The 19,038-nt window shown below is 43.1% G+C and overlaps 1 protein-coding gene across 1 annotated transcript; it reads left to right on the top strand.

The window, feature by feature from the left end:
• The first annotated feature begins 3,128 nt into the window (after positions 1-3,128).
• On the top strand, positions 3,129-18,619 carry VDAC1 (voltage dependent anion channel 1). The gene is made up of 9 exons (XM_071443213.1): positions 3,129-3,287; positions 9,650-9,719; positions 10,278-10,327; positions 10,529-10,681; positions 10,772-10,824; positions 13,001-13,228; positions 16,176-16,326; positions 16,792-16,849; positions 17,680-18,619. The coding sequence occupies exons 2-9, from the start codon at positions 9,653-9,655 to the stop codon at positions 17,769-17,771; spliced, it is 852 nt and encodes a 283-aa protein (XP_071299314.1). The 5' UTR covers positions 3,129-3,287; positions 9,650-9,652; the 3' UTR covers positions 17,772-18,619.
• Positions 18,620-19,038: the final 419 nt, after the last annotated feature.

Below are 19,038 nucleotides of genomic sequence, written 5' to 3'. Positions count from 1 at the left end.
AGGACTGTCACCAGAGCTGAGTGGAGCCCACGTTTTGGTACCTGCAGTGACTCTACTGACTTTGATTTTATTCCCAGCTAACTTGGTATGAATAGCATCAAAACCAGGGTCACATCTGTATTCATTAGTCATGCAGAACAGAGCTTCAAAATAATCCTCTGACTGACATGCAGATTTATATAATGAAAGATGGGGCAATTCCAGATTTCCCCAGCAAACTGGTGTTAAACAAACTGCTCTGAAGACCTAAAGCCTGTGATGGAAAAGGAACATTTAGACAGAGCCTGTATGTGAACTATTTGTAGAATTATTGTTAGTCAAATCTATTATGATGCATTCCCTTATGTTCTGTTTTCACCTGTTAAAATAAATTGAGCTGTAGCATTACTAAAAACTAAGAACCGTGAAAATAAAAGAGGAAACTGACATTTAGAGAATTTTGGAGATTTCTTATACTGTAGAAGGAATTTGTAAAATTTAAACTGAAGCCGCAAGGACAGATTTTCTTCACTGAGAACATCTAGTGTAATCCTCCTGTTCTTCTGGCACCCCCCCAGGATAATCTACAGTTCATAACCTGTAGGAAAAATAGAGCCCAAGCGAGCAGATGACACTGATGCTGAACTCCATATGAGGAGATTTGCTGCCATCTTTTGGTAGATGTGTGTTCCAGAAATTAATGAAAAATTCTCTCTCACAGATACTAAACATTTTGTTCCTCTGCTCATTCTTAGCCCACCTGCAGCATCAGCCCCTGGAGGGATTTAAAACTGTGTAAATGTGGCATCTGGGGACATAGTTTAGTGGTGGACTTGGCAGTGCTGGGTTAACAGTTGGACTTGATGATCTTCAAGGTGTTTTCCAATCTAAACAATTCTAGGATTCTGTGATTCTGGGTACTCAGCCTCTCCTGTAGGGGCAGCCTGTGAAAATTAATCTCAGCTCCCAAAACCCCTGTGGGTGCCTGTGGGGCTGGAAGGGCTCAATATGAGGCACGGGCTGGGCTGGTTTCTTCATGGTCTGGCTGCTCAGAAAAGCTGCAGGGAACAGGCTGCAATCTCTCTGCGAGTAATAAATACTTCTTTATGCCCAGAGGTAATAAAAGAATATATTTGATAGTCTGGGGCAGCAGTAGGATGGTGCATGGGGGGAGGGAGCAGGGCTGGGAGTGAGTGCTCCACAAATCACACTCATGATATCAGATTTACCTTTGCAGAGGGCAAAGAGCTGAGGCTGCACTTTGGCAGGGGCAGGTTGAGGAGCTGCTGCACAGGGTGAAAGTGCACCCTTGTGACTGGGCCAAAGGGGTGTTGGGGAATATCCTGGGCCCCTGCTCCCCTCTGGGGTCCTGCCTCTGGCACAGCAGCCTCCTCGCTTCCCCTGCCCCTCTGACTCCTGAAGGAGGAGGGTTATGCACCCCAGCAGAAAGCTGCCCACTGGTTTTTGCTGGGCTATGCTTTTTCATGGGACAGTGAGTGAAATCCAGGGCAGGCTTTGACAGGCCCCAGGATGCAGGAAAAGAGGGAAGGTACCAGCTGCTGCCAGAGGGAGAACACAGAGGGTGTTGAGAGCTGACACTTCACCCTGACTGCAGCTCTGCACTCTGGTTACAACACCCACACTTGTAGTGGTGCCTGGATCAACAAAATTACTGTGGTCAGAAGAACTTTCCAAATTTGAAAGAGACCTCTTGTTTCTGTGGGTTCCTACCCTGGTGGCAGGCTGCACACTTTATTTTAATGTGGATTTGATATCCAGCACAGTTCCTTCAGCCTTTGCTGCCTCAGCTGCCTTTCTAAGGTCACTATGTGGCTACACACAATCCTTTCCCCTCTACCACCCTGTCATGACAAGAAATTCCTCAGATCCCACTGAATTCCACAAGCCACTTCATTTATACACTTCAATTCAACATTAAGTTCCTTGCAGGGTTTATTTAGTTTGAACCCTGACCAAAGTTCCCTAGTGCTGTGTGTGTGCTCAGCTGCATGACTCCAACCTTGCTCCTGGGCTGTGCCAGGGCAGGCACCACTCACATGATGGGGTACAGCCCTGCCACGGCTGTGGGAGCAGTGCCCTTCAGAGAAATGCTGTTGGGAAAACAAAGGTATGAGCCAGGTAAGAGCACAAGCAGGGAAAGTTCCTCCTCTCACCATCCGTTGCCACTGTGCAAGGGAGGAAGAGCGGGAAAGAAATAATTAAAAAACCAAACCAAAATAAACCAACGTTCCTGTGAGTGGGATGTAAACTCTCAGCAATGATTCTTTTTTTGACACAGACATCCCCTGTGTGGTGGAGGCAGAAGGGTGACCAGCCAGACCACCAGCAGTTTCCTGGCTGGGATGATTCCCCTGTTTATCTTGTGGCTGATGCTCTGAGCGTCCCAAGGACCTCCAACAGTGCAGGACTGGGTTGATATCTCATCCTTAAAGTGGCCCAGCTCCACCTCTGTTCCCCTCTGATAGCAGAGCACTCCCTGCCTGAGTGTTTTGTCACCAGGCGAGTGTTGCTCTGGATCCAGTCCAGCTTCCCTGTAAGCTGTGAGGGCTGATTCGTGTGTCTGAGGGGGAGTTGGGAAAGCCATCAGCTCCCTAATTCGTGAGAGCCTCTCCCCGCCTGCAGCCAGTCCCCACGGGGGGAGTATTGCTGCCTCGCTGACCCCTGGCTCCTGACAGCTCTTTGGACACTCACAGATATCACACACAGCCTCACCTGCTCACAGATCCTCTTTCAAATCCTCCCTTCCTCCTTTCCCATCAGTCTTGCCTCAACCGGGATGTGGGGAATTGAAATTTTAAAAAGACGGGGGGTTAGAATTAAACTCTAAATTGAATTCTAGGCAATTCTAATTTAGCTAATTCAGACTAAATGGGGACTTTGATCGAATCAGTATAGTTTGGCCTGGAAGGGCCCTTTAAAAGTCACCTCGTCTCGTTTCCCGCAGAGAGCCGGGCATTCTGGTACCCAGGCGGCTGCAGGTGCCCCGGCTCGTACCGGGGCCGGCACCGGTGCATCCCGCGGATGCCGCAGCCGGGGCCCGCTGCGGTGCCTCGAGCGGGCGTGGCCGGGGCGCGGGGGGCGCCCGGCTCAGCCCCGCCGTGCCCGGGGAGCGGCTCCGCAGCGCCGCCCGGGCCGCCCCGCCCGCCGCGGCCGCCCCGCCCCGCCGGTCCCGCCCGCCGTCACGCACCGCCGCCGTCGCAGAGCCCGGGGAGGCACCGGGCAGGGGCAGCCGCCGCCGGAGGAGGCCGAGGCGGAGCGGAGCGCAGCTGCCGCCGCGGCGGGGGCAGGTAGGGCCGTCCCGGGCGGGTGCCGGGCCGCGCCGCGGGGCGATGCGAGGCGGGCGGCGGGAGCGGGCGCGGGGCATGCGTGGGAGCGGGGGCAGCCCGCAGCGCCCCGGGCGGGTTTGCCCACCCGCGGCCCGGCGGAACGGGGATAAAACCGTGTCCTTACGTAATGCCGGGCATTGCGACACGGGGGCCCGCTGGGGAGGCGCGGGCGGCCGGGGCATCGCGGCCGGCGGGACAGCGGGCGCGGCGGGGTCCCGGCGCCGCATCCCGGGATGCCGCCGGCCGCAGCGGAGGCCGAAGCTGGCGCTGGCCCCGTGACGGGAGGAGAAAGGTCACTGGGCCACGGCGGCTCCTGCCGAGCGCTTCAGCATGCGGGATCGTTCTGCTCCTTCCCGGGACGCAAAGGTCGAAGGTGGCCCTACCTGCCCGCGTTTAGCACCGTCTTGGCTCTGACATCCCTTTCACCTCGCTCCTCTGCGCCCCCGGCATCCTTCTTGCGGGTTGGCAAATTCATTCTGATATGTACCAAAGCCCCAAGCCTCAAGCCAAGCAGGCAAACTGATTTCTTCTTCCATGTCATTTTGCTTATTCTGAGAATATAGGTTTGTACTTGTGGGGAATAATGTCAGTTTAAAAATCCCCATGTCTCTGCTTTCTGCTCCTGTACCAAGCACTGTAGGGCCACAGCAGCAGCTGCCTCGATTCTGCCTTGTCACAGCCCTTGCTGGGAACAACTCTTGCTGGAGGGAGGAAAAGTCTTTGACTCATTCAGTCTTTAGGTATTTGCAAAATAAAAAAAAAAGGTAACAGATTTTTCAGAAAATGGAGTGGAGCTGACTCATCATCAGTGACCAATGCAGGGTTGTGTCTCTGGGGAATATTTATAGTGATTCCAGCAGAAACAGATCCCAGCTTGTTTCTCAGATGACTTAGTGAGAATAGAGGTGTGTTGCAGATTGTTTTGTTGGGTACAGTGGATGGTTGAATAATCACCTTTCTCATGGCATTTCACTTATGAATTTTTGTAAGAAATTGGCTTTTGCACTATTGTAATGACATTCCAGAATAATACCTCCCCCTGGTACTCTCCATCAAAGATTTGCACTGATCCACCTTTTCTTCCTGCCCACATTTTGGGGTGTGTGTATGGGGGTGTGAAGGTGTGGGGGACATCACTGTTGGCTGCTGCAGCAGCAGGAGGATGTCCCCAGCCCTGGCACTGTTAGGCTGGAGGCAGAATGCACAGCTCAGGCCTTCCTGGGCTCGGCATCTGCTGCAGGTAGGGAAAAACACATCCACCGGTGCAGCAGATGCTCCTTTCCTGCGTGAGCTGTCACATTGTGCTGGAGGACAAAATTCCATTTTAATTACTCATCCCCGTTGATGTGGTGCTGGGTGTTCCGGAGTGGGCTGGCAGCGAGGGACATGTCCCTTCCTGAGCGCGCTGCCGGGCGTGCGCTGGCCTGGGCCCTGCCATGCTGGTGGCACGGGGTGGGACAGCAGCACTGCTCTTCTCCTCCTCTGCAGGTACTTAGCAGAAACAGGTTAATTTACCATGTGGGGATGCGGTTCCGTGTTCTTCCCTTGCAGTTTAGTAACTACAGTAGCTACAGCAAGCTGCGACTTCCCCCCAAGTTAATTTAATCGATTCTTATATGTGATAGTTTAATAAGGGGCTGCCATACAACACTGCAGTTCCTAATGTGTACCTATACAATTAAGAGCAGGCTGTCTCTTTCTTTAATTCCATAATTAGTATAGCCTAAATAATGATATTTACATTTGCTTTTAAGGGGTTTATTTCCTTTATGCTCCTCTGTTTATTGGGCTACAGAGTTACTGCATAAACACTTCTGCTCCATCATGCATGCAGTTCCAGAGCAAAGCTCCAGCAGGAGGGCTGGGATCCTGCGAGTGACACAGGGACGCTGCATGGCTTTATAATGTCTGCAACAAAAGAAATTGTGGACTCCCCATCTTAAATTTTGAGTCATAATGGTGCATGGATTATATGATGTTGGCACAGTAGCAAGTTGGGACAAAAAGTGTTGTTAAGTATTGTGTCTAATAATGCCGAGTATTTGCAAACCACGTGCTTTTACTGGCTTCTCAAAAGCCTCGTGAATGTGCCTAACTTGATGTTTGACCTCTGTGTGACTGTGCATGTATTTAGGGGTAAGTGTGCTCTTAAATCTCTGCACAATGAGGCTGCTGAACCTGATCTGAAGCAGACTGTGGGCATGGCTTGAAGGAATTGGATCTGGACCATAAAACCCAACGTGTGGAGCCAGCACTGAGCTCCCCTGGGATGTTGTAGAGGGAGGCTGGTGCCAAGTGGAGCTGGTGCCTCCAGGCAGCCATGGGATGTGGAGGGAGCTGGCCCTGCTCTGTCTGAGAGCAAAGCCCCATCCTCTGTGGTGTATTGACACAACAGACATTGGCTGGGAAATGACACTGCCCAGGCTGGGGGTCCAGAAAGGCACCTAAAAGCTGCTTCATTCCAAGGAATACTTTTTCCTTTAATGAAGGAGATAAATGAAAAATAAATCAGTATTCTTTTTAACCTTGCGGCAAAAGAGCCTCCTGTGGGTTTTTCCCCATGCAGACAGACTGTACCTGGTCACATAACCCAAATGCTGTCTGTCCCTCCCAGCTGCTCCTAGCAGCTATAATATGTCCAACCAGCAAAGTAGCACCTTTTGTTACTTGCAAAAGTAGCAAGTACTGTGCTACTTTCATGCTTTTGGAGACAGGGAGTTGCAATGTTCAGAACTATGGGTACCATCAAGAAATGGTACATGAGTTCAGATTTATTTGGAATAAAATGTGGCTACATAAGGATAAATCCAACCTTTTTACTTTCTTAGCCTTCAATCTGGTAGACTTCCATTGTCTTAATGGGAATGGACTTGATTCTTATCTTAAATTTTTAGATCATTCCTTTCCCCATGTAAATATCATAAACCTGATAAATATGTGCAGGGAAACTTTAACCTAGGCATATATGACAGTTATCAAGCAGAGATGAGTTTTTCTTTGGTTGCAGCCAATCCTTGTATTTGCCAGGGCACCCTGTGGGTTTGTTACTTTTTGGACTGAATTTGATTTAATTGCTCAGAACTGTATCATAGAGTAAAAACTTTGCCATCTGTGACACTGGAAGATACTCAAATTTGGCCTGCTGTAATGAAATCTTTACTGGGGCTGCCTCTTGGGTCCTGCAGCTCCAAAGGGAGCTCCTGTTTTCTCCCTCTGGCAGTTCTAAATCAGGCACTCCTGGAGGTATGCTCACAGCAGCACTTGGAGCTTACTCCTCAGTTCAGGTTTTCTTCAGTCATCACATGTGCTATGGTGTTTCTTCCTCAAGAAAACCAAAATATTTTTCCCCTTAGAACACGTTACAGATATTCTGCTTGGCCCGCTCTGTTGAGGTCCGCAGTCACGCTGAGCTATTTGCACAGTTGGACAAGGATAAAAGCAGTGAATTCATTTCAGTCCAGACCTAATCTGAGTTAATGTGCAGGGATCCCACTGGTGAAAAGCAAGGGCACTTGGCCACGGCCATTCCTTTATCCTTTAAGAGTGTGAATCCCTGCTAAGCACGCTTGTCTTACAACCTGTACTTGCACAGGATGTAATCAGGTTTGTTTTCCATCTGTTAAACAAGAGCCTTCTTATTAGCCAGTGCAAACAGAAATTTTTGTTTTGCTCTTGCTGTCAATGGCAAGGTTAGCCACCAAGTACACGGCTCCTAGCGTTTTCCACACTCAGCAATTTTAAACACCTTGCTCTGTGTGTGTTATATGATTTACCTTACAACCAGCAGGGATTTGGCTTTCAGTATTGTCCCCTAATTATAGTAATTGTCTAAGTGGAGCTCTCATGTCTCCCACTGTTCTGGGCCCAGACTGCAGCAGTGGAGCAGCCTGGCACAGCTCATGCACCTGATGAGCCTGGCCACAGCCAGAGGGATGCACAGGCATCAGGGAACAAAACTTGGCTCCATGGGTGTGGAGAAGGGAAAAAAAATGGTTATGACTGAGAAAATCCAGCCCAAAAGCATACAGCATTCATTTATGAAAAAAATATTTTGATTCTATGAAGTGACTCAAAGGGACTGTTGATAAAATAGGTCTGATAGATTCTGAGATGCAGCTGGCAGAGCAGTGCATTATCTTTCAAAGCAATGCTTATTTGATTTTTGAAGTGTAGAGATTTGTAATATTTTTAATTTTTGATGATGCTAAATGGCAATATCCATCAGAGGGTTCTCATGGGGCTGGGCTGCTCTGGCAAGGCAGAAGCATTTGCTGTACATAGACAGCTCTTAGTGACTCCTGCCAAACCTCTCCTGAGTGCTGCCTGACTTTGGGGGCTGATTTCCAAGCAGGGTATTGTATCTGCTTCTAGTGACTTCAATGAGGAGCAGAGGAATTACTTACACAAATATAGTAATACTTTCTTAAGGGGTTGTTCTGCTTATGTTTTTGGGTTTTTTTTTCCTTTTTCTTCCCCCTTTTTAAGGCTAATTTTGTGTAGAAAAATTAAATTCCTGCTTTTATGTTTTCACAAAACAAACCCAAGCAGAGAAATTTAGGTGGATTATAAACAGCTAAAAGTACTTTGGAATATGAATTTAAAAAAAAACCCAAAAACTCTTTAGCTGGTTGTGTATTTGAGGATGCATTTTAATACTGGATATAGCTGGGAAGAAATGACATGCACCCAAGTAGTCTGCAACTGAAGCTACATCATAGTATGTGCCCTTGTATCCTACTTTATGTTCTGAAAAGACTGTTTGCTTTTATTCAGCCACCAGATCTGTTTTGTTCCCTCTAGGATAGGGATTCTTCCTTTATGCAATAGCAATATCCTGCTTTAACAGGCACCAGCTTGTTGTCTGGAGTGCTTGAGGCGCTGAGTGACTGCAGAAAGTCCCTATCTGATCTCCATGGGGTGGTGAGCTTGCCTGAGAGCTGCATCCCAGGCTGCAGCCAGAGAGATATTAAGGCACCCTCGTGTTTGGACCTAGTGGGTTTGTGTGGGATTTAAAGGAGTTGTTTTCTGCTAACATTGAATACTCTGGAGTAACAATGTGAGGCAGTTTTTTAAGCATTTGCATGCATATGTAGGAGACTGCTTATTACTTTTGAATAGCCAAAAAGTTAGTGAATATGGAATTTTAGTGCAACATCTGGTATCAAGAGGATAAGCTTTATAAGTACAATTTATCCCCTTTGCTGTGTAGAATTTGGAAATCTTGTCTACAAAGACAGAAGATGTGCACCATTTCAGATAGCTTGACTTTGTCTCTCGTAAAGAAATTACTTTATTTGAATAAGGGAGTAGAAATTATTGTACATGGATAAAAAAGGAGATTTGCTTGGTTTGTTCCTCTCAGAATCCTATTTTCTCCTCTGTATATGGTGAGACAATTTTCCCAGTGGCAGAGAAAATGGGATGCATTTATGTCTTTTGCAGGAGGCCCCTGAACTAAGAATGTCAGGGCCTGCTGAAGATGGGAAGGTGAGGACCTCCATGGCAGTGTGGGCATCCCTAAGAAACAAAACACGGTGGAGGAAGCTCCCCCTGCAGTGTCCCCAGCCCTGGGCTGTGCCTTTGCAGGGAGCTCCAGTCTGCATTTTGCTGCTGAAGCAGGGTTGTGGCTGCCCTCCCAATGGCCTGGCCTCACAGGGTAGCCTCCCTGCAGGCTGAATTTTTCTCAGCAAGGTCATTTTTTCTCAGGTGCACAGAAAAACACCGAAAGGTCAAAGTCTAGGGAGAGACATTAACCCATTAATAGTGATAGTAAAGTCAAAGAAAACTGAAGCATAAGAATGTCTATTTATTGATTTTGCTGACATAAATGTTATCCATTTGCTGTTCCGAATTAGGGGAAGAGAAATGTTCTGATGGTGGATGCTTGTTCTGGTTACATTTCCTTAGTGAATGAGTTGGGATCCAAATGATTTACATCAGAATGCAGAGATCCATTGCAAGAAACAGGAGAAACATTTCCGAGAAATAGGTTGAAAAAACCAGAAGTTCATTCATGAGTTACTCTGATAAGAAAACAACAGTTAACTCTTTGGAAAGGCATAGACAGTTCCTTTTCATTAGCTCTGCAGCCTGTTTCACATCCTTTGTGGCAAGTACATGGTTATTGCTGCTGCTGGCTCCCGAGCAAAATGAAATCCCACTGTTTGCAATAGCTGCTTTCTTCAGGCTGTATTTAAGTGGTGGGTGTGGGATACAAAATGAAAGAGGCTGAAATGAGCTTAAGTTTCTTGTTGCTTAAATTAAGTACATTTATGAACACTGTAGTTTCCTTTTTTTTTTATTTCTTAAATTTTCCTTTCCAGAAAATGGCTGTTCCACCTGCATATGCTGACCTGGGCAAATCTGCCAGAGATATTTTCACCAAGGGATATGGTAAATAAAGCCAAAATAAGTTTGGGCATTTGCTGTCTACCTGACTCCTGAAACTGTTAGGATTTTATTACTTTCCCCTGAGAAATACTCCAATTATTTGCATTAGAATCCACAGAATCACAGCTTCACATTGCCCTTGCTGTTTGGAAAGGGAGGGTAACTTAATTCTCTTTTGATAAAATTCTTCCTGTTCCACATAGAACTGTTGTTGGTTTTGTGAGAAAATTGTGTGCTGTATTTTGGCTGTGCCCTTGTATTGATGAACAGGATCACTGATGGCAGTAGTTTGCTTATGAACAGAATGCTGCTCACTGGGAATAAAAGTATTATTACCTAATTTGGTCCCAATTATATTGCTGAGGTCAATAGGATTCATCAGTCAGGTGCTATCTGAAGTGGGTACAAGCTGCTTCTTAGAAACACATGGGTTGATAACTGTGCCCTTGGTTTAACTATTTAATAGTTCACAGGTGATTTAGAAGAGAGTTTTAAGAAATAAATCAAAAATGCTTTTCAAATCAACATATATATGATTCATATTTTTTACTCACTCTCTAGGTTTTGGGTTAATAAAGCTTGATTTGAAAACAAGATCTGAAAATGGACTGGTGAGTTTTAAATGCAAAACATTGCAGTGGTTTTGTGATTACTGTATATTTCTTTTAAAAATAAATATATTCGCATTTATATGAACTAATATTTAACAAATTATAATGGCTGATATGTTCTACAAGTATTAGCATTTGCTTGCTTGTATATATGTATATATTGACAAATACATATATGTATAAACTATTTTTTTCTTTTAGGAATTTACAAGCTCAGGTTCAGCAAACTCAGAAACAAACAAAGTCAGTGGTAGTTTGGAAACAAAATATAGATGGGTGGAATATGGATTGATGTTCACAGAAAAGTGGAACACTGACAACACACTAGGCACTGAGATTACTCTTGAAGATCAGGTAATTTTTGGCTCCAGTAAAGCAATTTACAAATTCACATACGCCAATGTCTAATTAGAAATCCAATCACTGAATTTCTTATCTGTTCAGCTTGCACGGGGCCTGAAGCTGACCTTTGACTCCACCTTCTCTCCTAACACTGGGTAAGAAATGAGTAAGCTAAAGTGACAAAAAAGGCATTTTTAACTTTTTTTCCTGAGATATCAAGAGAGGTAATAATCAGCCAGTGTATGATGAAATCATGTCCACGTCATTTACACCTTAGTGCTAATAATCCCTTTATAATCCTTAACTATAGCAAGCAAACTTAAACACAATAACTTGAAAATTATAGTTAGAATTAGAGAGTGAAGAAAAAGTGGTGGTTTTGCTCCATTGTGTATTTTTGGCCATGTCAGAGGATGAGCTGCTGCCTTAATAAAAGCACCAAACAAGTCAGCTGTAATGCAAAGCTTAACGAGCTCCAGGGGCCAGTTGGCCACAGCTCTGATAGGTTGACACAGAACTGGGCTCTTGTCCCGAGCTGAATTTATCATCTGAATTCTTGCAGGCCACAGTGTGCCTGGGTGGTGGATGGGTATTCCTGACATGGTGATTGGATGCCTTGTTTTATGTGGGCCAGAGGGATTAAGCAGCAGCTGTAGTTCTAGATGTTAGTTTATTTTTTTCCCCTGATTATCTGTGCAAGCAGTGCTGCCAGTGAGTCAAAATACTCTGCACATCAGCTTCCCAGAGCAGCAGACTGCACTGCAGGCTCTCAGGGTAATAGTCCCAGGGGAGCTTTCACCCTGTCTTTTAGATTTAGTGTTCTGCATTGTCAGCTGCTTTCAGTCCACTCCTAATTCTAGATTAACAAGATATTTTTGTTAATCAGAAAAATATCAAGTAGATTTTTATAATTATTTCTTAACTAGTAGGATTCTTAGAGAAATTAAAAGGAAAAACCTTGTTCAAGGATGATGTTACAGGTCTAGAACTATTTCTTGGGCACCTCACAGAGACTGTAGTTATGATTGCCTCGAGAGGACTGTTAAATGGAGTGAAATTCAATCCTGGTGTGACCTGGCTTAGTTTGACAGTGATGCACCATGTCTGAATATGAGACTTCTTCTCCTCTCCTTATTACTTACTGACTATGACAAATCTTTCAGCAGGTAAAGTCATTTTTTGGAGCACTCTGTGTTCTTACCTCTGTCCCTATGACATTGGTGGAAGAGGTACTGCTGGCTTTTACAGAAGTTGCAGATGAGTGCTTTTGGCACTCCTGTACTTTATTTCTGATTCTGCAAAACACAAGAAATTTCTGTGTCTGAGCTAATAATAATAATAAAAAGAGATCAGTCTCTGTGTGAGATCGGTCTCAGCTCTGATACAGCACTGATACTGTTCTTGGAGGTTGTTTTTGTTAGCTGACGTGAAAAGTTGATTTGAAATTTCAAATTAGTCTGACTTTTCCAGAAAGATTTCAATAAAGATTTGGTCAAAGACAAAAAACACTTGTAAAAAGAGAAAAAAGCATCTTAAATTAAGAGTAGCTGAATATATTAGACATAACTCTCTTGCCTTGTGAAAGTCTGCACCCTTGATGTAAATCAACCTAAGAACACATGAGAAAATACTGTTCTGGCCAATAGTATAAAAATAAACAAATGACTCGGGGAAGTTTATTTCTGCCTCAACCTGGCAGCTTTCTGGTGGCTGTATATGGCTGTAACTATTAAAGTCCACGAAGTACCATAAGGAGAAATGGGGATGTCAGAGCCACTGAAGCAGCCTGCTTGCTTCACAGCAGAGATTTTCACAAAGTAGTGATTTCCTAATGTCTGTCACAGTGAATAAAATTACCCAATTCACTAGGATTGTCTAAAAATTGTTTGCCTGGGACAGGCAAAAGATTTTTGCTTAGGACAGCCAAGCAAATCCACCACTGTGGACTTCTAGTGGCAAATCTGTAAACTTCTACAGTTTCCATTCCTTCCCTGTATGTACCAAACCTCCAAAACCATTGTATCAGTTGGAGATGAGGGTATGGTTTTGTTAATTCCCATCTGTGTGTGGCTGCTTTTCAGAAGACAGTCCAGAAGTGCTTTGTGGGGCACCACACCACATTTTATAGCTCATTTGCAAAGAATTCACTGTAGCTGACTTAGGGTTTTGTAAAGGTGAACACTGAGAAGGTGACATATCATGTGGCTCTCTAGGGAGGTACATGTTGTCTTCAGGAACTATTACACTGAGTTAAACTAAGTGATGATATGATGGAATTGCTACCTACAGGTGTACCTTTGCAAAGATATGATATCTGTCTTTTCTCTTTAGGAAAAAGAGTGCTAAAATTAAGTCGGGGTACAAAAGGGAGCACATCAACATTGGCTGTGACATGGATTTTGATATTGCGGGTCCTTCAATACGTGGAGCTCTCGTGCTTGGCTACGAGGGGTGGCTGGCAGGCTACCAAATGACTTTTGAGACAGCAAAGTCTAGAGTAACCCAGAGCAACTTCGCTGTTGGCTATAAGACTGATGAATTCCAGCTTCATACTAATGTGTAAGTATTGGCATACAGGCACTAAAAAGGAATTTGGAAGGATTTTGCTGCTTACTAAACAATGAAAGGGTCAGAGGTTCAGCAATGGTGAACAAGGGAATGGTGAATTGGAAATTAATTCTTCATTAAAGATGTCAAGCTGTATTTTTTCAGCTGCATTACCTTTTCTTTGAGTTGTGTGGGTGAGGGAGTGCATGATGGAAAGAACTGGAACTCACTGAGCACCCAAGGGTCCAGTGTCTGTCTAACAGATAAGGACTGTTAGAATCCAATAGTGATACAATAAAAAAAGTGAGTTATAAAAATACTCTTTGTGAAAGCTGAAATAAAAGCAATGCTTTCCTTTTACACCTGTCAACATCAAGCAAAATGGTGGTTTGATGTGTAGATGAAAGAGTTAATCAGAGGATGAACAAGAACAGGCAAAAGGGAGTGACTGGAAGAGACAGGGACTGGATTTCTTTTATTACTGGAAGGGATATGGTGTAAAAGTTTATTTGGTACTGCAGCTTCTAATAATATATTTACACAAGTATTTGTCCTTTCTGAATGTATCAACAGTGGGAAGCCAGGATCAAATTCCATTAAAACTTAAATTTCTCTGTCTCCTGTTCCTCTTAAAAAGGCAATTTATGCCTTTGCTTTGGGGAGACAGTTTTTTAAGATGAGGCAATCCCTAATCCATTCTCCTGGCCCCCCCTTTCCGTGCCCTTGGGTAATTGGATATTTTGCATGTAGCAGAGCTATTCCAGGCTGTTTCCATCTGGGGGCTGAACAACTGTTCTGCCTTCCTGGAGCTACTCCTTCAAAGGCCTTCTGTTCCGTTTCACGCTGCTTTGCAGCGAGCTGGTTTAGGAAGCTCCCGCTGCCTTACAGAGCAATCGAACCCCCACAGCCCAGACAGTATGTTTGAAGGATTGCCAAAGCACAAAACTGTGGGCAGAAAACTTCCATCAAAACAATATGTGGGTCCCCTTCCACTCTGGAGTTAGAAGTTACTCCTTCAAGTGCAATGACTTTCAGCTTAGTTGTGTTGTAGCAGTCCAAAACATTGTATTATTGGCCTTTGCTAAAAAATGCTGTGGTTATTATTACTGTTAATTAAAGCAACAGCAGAAACTCATAGCAGCAGTGGGGGCTCCGATCTGTTTCTTGTATTCCTGAGGGTCTGCTTCTCAGGTTGCTGTTATTGTACAAAACTAGAGATGTATGATACAAATCGGAATCTTATTTATTTTTAATAGTAGATTAGTTAGGTGGTTGATGTATTTCAGCTTTGAAAACATGTCAGAGCTTTTGAATAATCCCAGAAAGAGTTGTGTATGGAACTTCCCTCACTAGGCTGCTTGGTTTTTACATCTACACAGGTCAGTGTTTCACTGGGATGCTGTGGCAGAGCAGATAATGTAACTAGGTGGGGCATGAAGCATGTTTTTTTTGTTCCACAAACCAGCTGGGGACTGTAGAAAGTTACTTGCCTTCAGGGTGCCTTAATATATTAAATTTCATAGGGGGCTAGTGTTATTTTTTTTACTATAACTACATTAAAAGTGCTATTATTTGCATAAAAAAGTGCTATTATTACTATTAGAGTTAAAAAAGAAGTTGACATTATTATTATTCTTTAATAATAAAAACAAGGGAGGTAGGGCTGGATAATTTCTAGTTTTAAGTATGACTTTCCTGATTTTTTAAGCATAGCTCAGACCGCCCCCCCCACTAATGTTGCAGGTCAAGACAGAGCTGTGTGGGAACCTTGCAGAAAATCTGCCTGTATAACCAGCTCTCCTCAGTCCTTTTTAATCCCTCCTTTTCTTGAGAGCCAAGCACATGCAGTTAATGTGAGCTTCAGTCTTATCTGAAGTAAGTATTGTAGTGTTTTTCTGGAAGAATTGCTCTAACAATTTAAGAGGCTGTTGCTATTGCTTGAACTTCTAAATAGGCATATCACTGCTGTTGTGCAACTGTTATGAACTAAAGAATATCAGACCAAAGGGGTAAAAGGGAAAAGATCCTAAATGTACCCCCTTTGTAATCACCAAAGGTCTGGTGTACTCTAGTAATTGGAACCAGATTATTTCACAGTTCAGAAGAATCCCAGATCTTCCTGGGGTTTAAAGCCTGTTTTCTACAATATGTTTGTATCTTCTCTTTAAGAAGATAAGCAAAAGTGGAAATTCAGATGCTCACTGGTTTATGAGGAGTGCAAAGCCTTTAGAAGTCTTTTGGTCTTGTTTTTATGATCTGCATGCTCTAACATTTTGCCTTTTATTTACCACACTTTATTCCTCTTTGACAATGGGGTAGTAGTAATTGGAATTTGTGCTACTCACCATTCAGCTGTGGGCCAGTGCTCTCTGCAAAGCAAAATTAGTTCCATTTCTGTTTCTAGTCCATAGACTTTAGCACAGATGTACCATAAGGACTGTTGCAAATGGAACTCATTTGCAAAAGCCTATAGACTTGCACATTAAATTAGCATTTTCACTTGTGATACAGTTCCTCTGTGTCTGGTAAAAGCATGCTGACATGGCAGTTTTGGGATGACTCAGGCTCTGTGACTGGGGTACAGCCCTCTCAGGGCACAAGGAAACATTTGCCAGGAAAAATAATTATTTCAGAATCACACAGGGAAAAATAAATCCTCTACTACAAAGATTTCCATCTACAGGAAAAGGAAAATTAGAAGCTGTCATTGTTGGTCTAATTTTTGATAGTTTGTCATGGGTTTTTTTCAGTTTCAGAAGTGGATATATAATAATCTGCAATGAATTGAAGCGTCTAAAAATAGCTGCATAACCAATCTGGCCTAATGTCTCTATCTTAGTTGTTATAGGGATATTTAATGAGGTGTAAATGGATGTTGTGCAAATGCAGCTCTTACTGGAAAAATAAAAGATGATTGTTTTGGGTGCTGTTTAAAACGACACTGATGCGTTCCTTCCAGGAATGACGGAACAGAGTTTGGCGGCTCCATTTACCAGAAAGTGAATGATCAACTGGAAACTGCTGTGAATCTGGCCTGGACAGCTGGAAATAGCAACACTCGCTTTGGAATAGCAGCCAAGTATCAGATTGACCCAGATGCCTCTTTTTCTGTGAGTCCTGTGCATGTACATTTGTATGCTTTTGAAAATAAGTGCTTGTAATGGAAAAGGAAAGCAGCCTTTCCATCAGCAGTCTTGATGCAGCTCTGTGCTGTGTAGTTGGATCTGTTCTGGTTTTGGCAGTCTGAGAACACAGCTATTGGATTTTCCTTAAAGGAGACACAGAATGTTTTACTGTATCACTAGGCACTATTTTGAGGCTGGTTTTGTGTCAGTCTGGAAGAAATTAAAAATAATGTTAATAAACCCATTCTTTTCTACAGTGACTGTAGATTCTTTCAGATTTTGGATTTAAGTTGTAGAAAAATTAACTCTAGATTTATCTGGGATTTAAAACTTGAAATCCCTATATGCTTAAAAGCTGATGCATAATTCTCAGGTATGGAGAACTTTGAAGAAAGATTCTAAATTATTTACTATTTATTACTAAATAATGCTTTTTTGTTTCCCTTTAAGGCTAAAGTGAACAACTCCAGTCTGATTGGGTTAGGATACACTCAGACTTTAAAGCCAGGTAAGTCTATGCAGAAAAAAGTCTGAATCAATAAAGTGATACTTTAATCTTGAAATATCAGAAGTTTTTTGGTGATAAAGTAAGATGGGTTTTATAAGATTGCTCTTCATGCTTGGCAAGCCAGTGATGAACTTTTCTAGGGACTGTTCTGTTAATTTTGGATATCTATTGAAAGCAGAATTATTAGAGACCATTGTCCACTCACCAGTCAAATAGTCTTTCATGTTGATATAAAATATGTGTATAATTTTTTGTGTCACAGATCAGTAACTAGATTTTTAATATTTCAGAGGCTTCCTATTAGAGTTTATTCTTCTTAAAAATGTGACTTTCTCAAGGTCCCCTGGCCCAGGAAGAGGGCAATCTTTCTGCTGCAAAATTGGTTTTAATGTAGTGTAATAAATCTGCTGCCAGAATACTGAGCAGATTGACATGAGATATTACAGCAGATGGGGCTTGGGCTTTTTCATACCCAGATTTTAAAGTGGTTTAGAAAGGTGAGTATGTATCAAGGTCCCAGGTTTTTGTAATTCTGGACTCTAAAATTAGATTAATCAGTCGACCAGCAGCAGTGACTTGGCTCAGAGCTTTAATTACTCGAAGTGATAAAAAGCAGAATCTATCATCATAGTTTATTATAAATTTCATAATTCAGAAAGATTTCTTATCTGTAAATTGTTTTAAAATGCCCAGTCCTTCCAAGGCCAGCTGCCAAATCCCATTAACTTGGCTACCCAATAAATTAAAGCAGTAACAGACGTGGCACTTTCTGAACATAAAGCTCATTCCAAGTTTTAAGTTGACTTTTCTCTCCCTTTTCTTTTTTGCAGGTATCAAACTGACGTTGTCAGCTTTGTTGGATGGCAAGAATATCAATGCAGGGGGTCACAAACTTGGTCTAGGATTGGAATTTCAAGCATAAGGAGTGATTTCATAATTGCTAATCTGAAAATACAGCATAGCTACCTTCAGAAAATAGTGTACCTTTCAATGTTTTGTCTGGGGTGCAAGTGTTGCTATGTATCTGTCCTGCTAGTCCTGGTTTAAAGACAGCTAAGCTTTAAAAATGATATTAAAGAAGTGGAGACAAAATCATGAATAAAAAATCCTAGCTTTTTTTCTTTATGTAATCGCTCATCACATCTGTCAGCTGCCATGTGATAAGAAGAAGGAAGGTGTTGATTACCTCTACTAATATATTGATGGCACAAGGAATGTGATAATGTGTTATAAACCTGGGAATTGCAGACCACTCTATTGTACTGTTCATTGTGTAAGCAAAATGTTCTGACACCTAAGGTTTCAGTCAATGAGGGAATGTGCAAAATTGTCTGAAAAAGGGATTTTAAAATTTATTTTTTTAGATATGTGTTTCATCCATGGTTTGTCTTACTTGGTTATCCCCCACCTACTGCTGTCTCCAGAATGCTTTAGGTTTGTCTACCTTGTCCAAGTCCTTGTGGAGGAGGTTTGATGTGGCTCAGCCAATACTGCCTGTCCTGTGTTGTGGTTCCTTCCCCTTGCACTGATGAAAAAGCTTGTTAAATGGACATAATCAGGGAAGAGTCTTTGCAACTGCAATCACATAGTTGCATCACTAATTCTAAAACGGAATTTTCTTTTATTACCACTTTTTTTTAGCAACTAAATGGGTACATTTTTAGAGAGTCTTCCATTTTGTGTGGAACTAGACCCCAAAATGCTGTACTTGACACTACTAAAAATGGATAAAAAACCCAAACCTGACTTGAATAAAATATTGAAATGTCATCTTTTACTCTGTGTTTGTATTAATTGTGAAAACAATTTCATCTACATTTGTGGCTCCAGCAGAAGACTGGTAACATCTTGGTGCATGTTTTGTATCACACAAACCAAAAATATTTAGTAGAATTAAATTCCAGATGTGGCACTGTTCTTACGACTGTCTAAGCTCTGACAACTGCACATTACACATGTGTTTATCTCATGGGTAAAACAAGATAACGTGACTTATTTGTCCTTTATTATAGAATTCAGTAAGTGAATTACCTCCCTATAAACAAGTACATGTGGGCAATGAACAGCTTGCATCAACTTCAGTGGCTGTTGATTAGTATTTGTATTTTTCACGAGGAGGCCATGGCCGTGGGTGGCTGCAGCTGGCAAGAGCTGCGGTGCAGGATGTGCCCGATGAGGCAATGCCATTG

This window comes from Agelaius tricolor, unplaced genomic scaffold (assembly GCF_023055355.1).
Source record: "Agelaius tricolor isolate 1412-34295 unplaced genomic scaffold, bAgeTri1.0.p SCAF_18, whole genome shotgun sequence".
NCBI lineage: Eukaryota > Metazoa > Chordata > Aves > Passeriformes > Icteridae > Agelaius > Agelaius tricolor.
This window is presented reverse-complemented; position numbering and strand designations above follow the sequence as displayed.

Excerpts from the sequence above, each read along its gene's own strand:
- VDAC1 (XM_071443213.1), top strand. The coding sequence starts at position 9,653 with ATGGCTGTTCCACCTGCATATGCTGACCTGGGCAAATCTGCCAGAGAT. Across the intron at positions 9,720-10,277 it reads TATTTTCACCAAGGGATATG|GTTTTGGGTTAATAAAGCTT; the intron begins GTAAATAAAGCC and ends CTCACTCTCTAG. Across the intron at positions 10,825-13,000 it reads ACCTTCTCTCCTAACACTGG|GAAAAAGAGTGCTAAAATTA; the intron begins GTAAGAAATGAG and ends TTTTCTCTTTAG.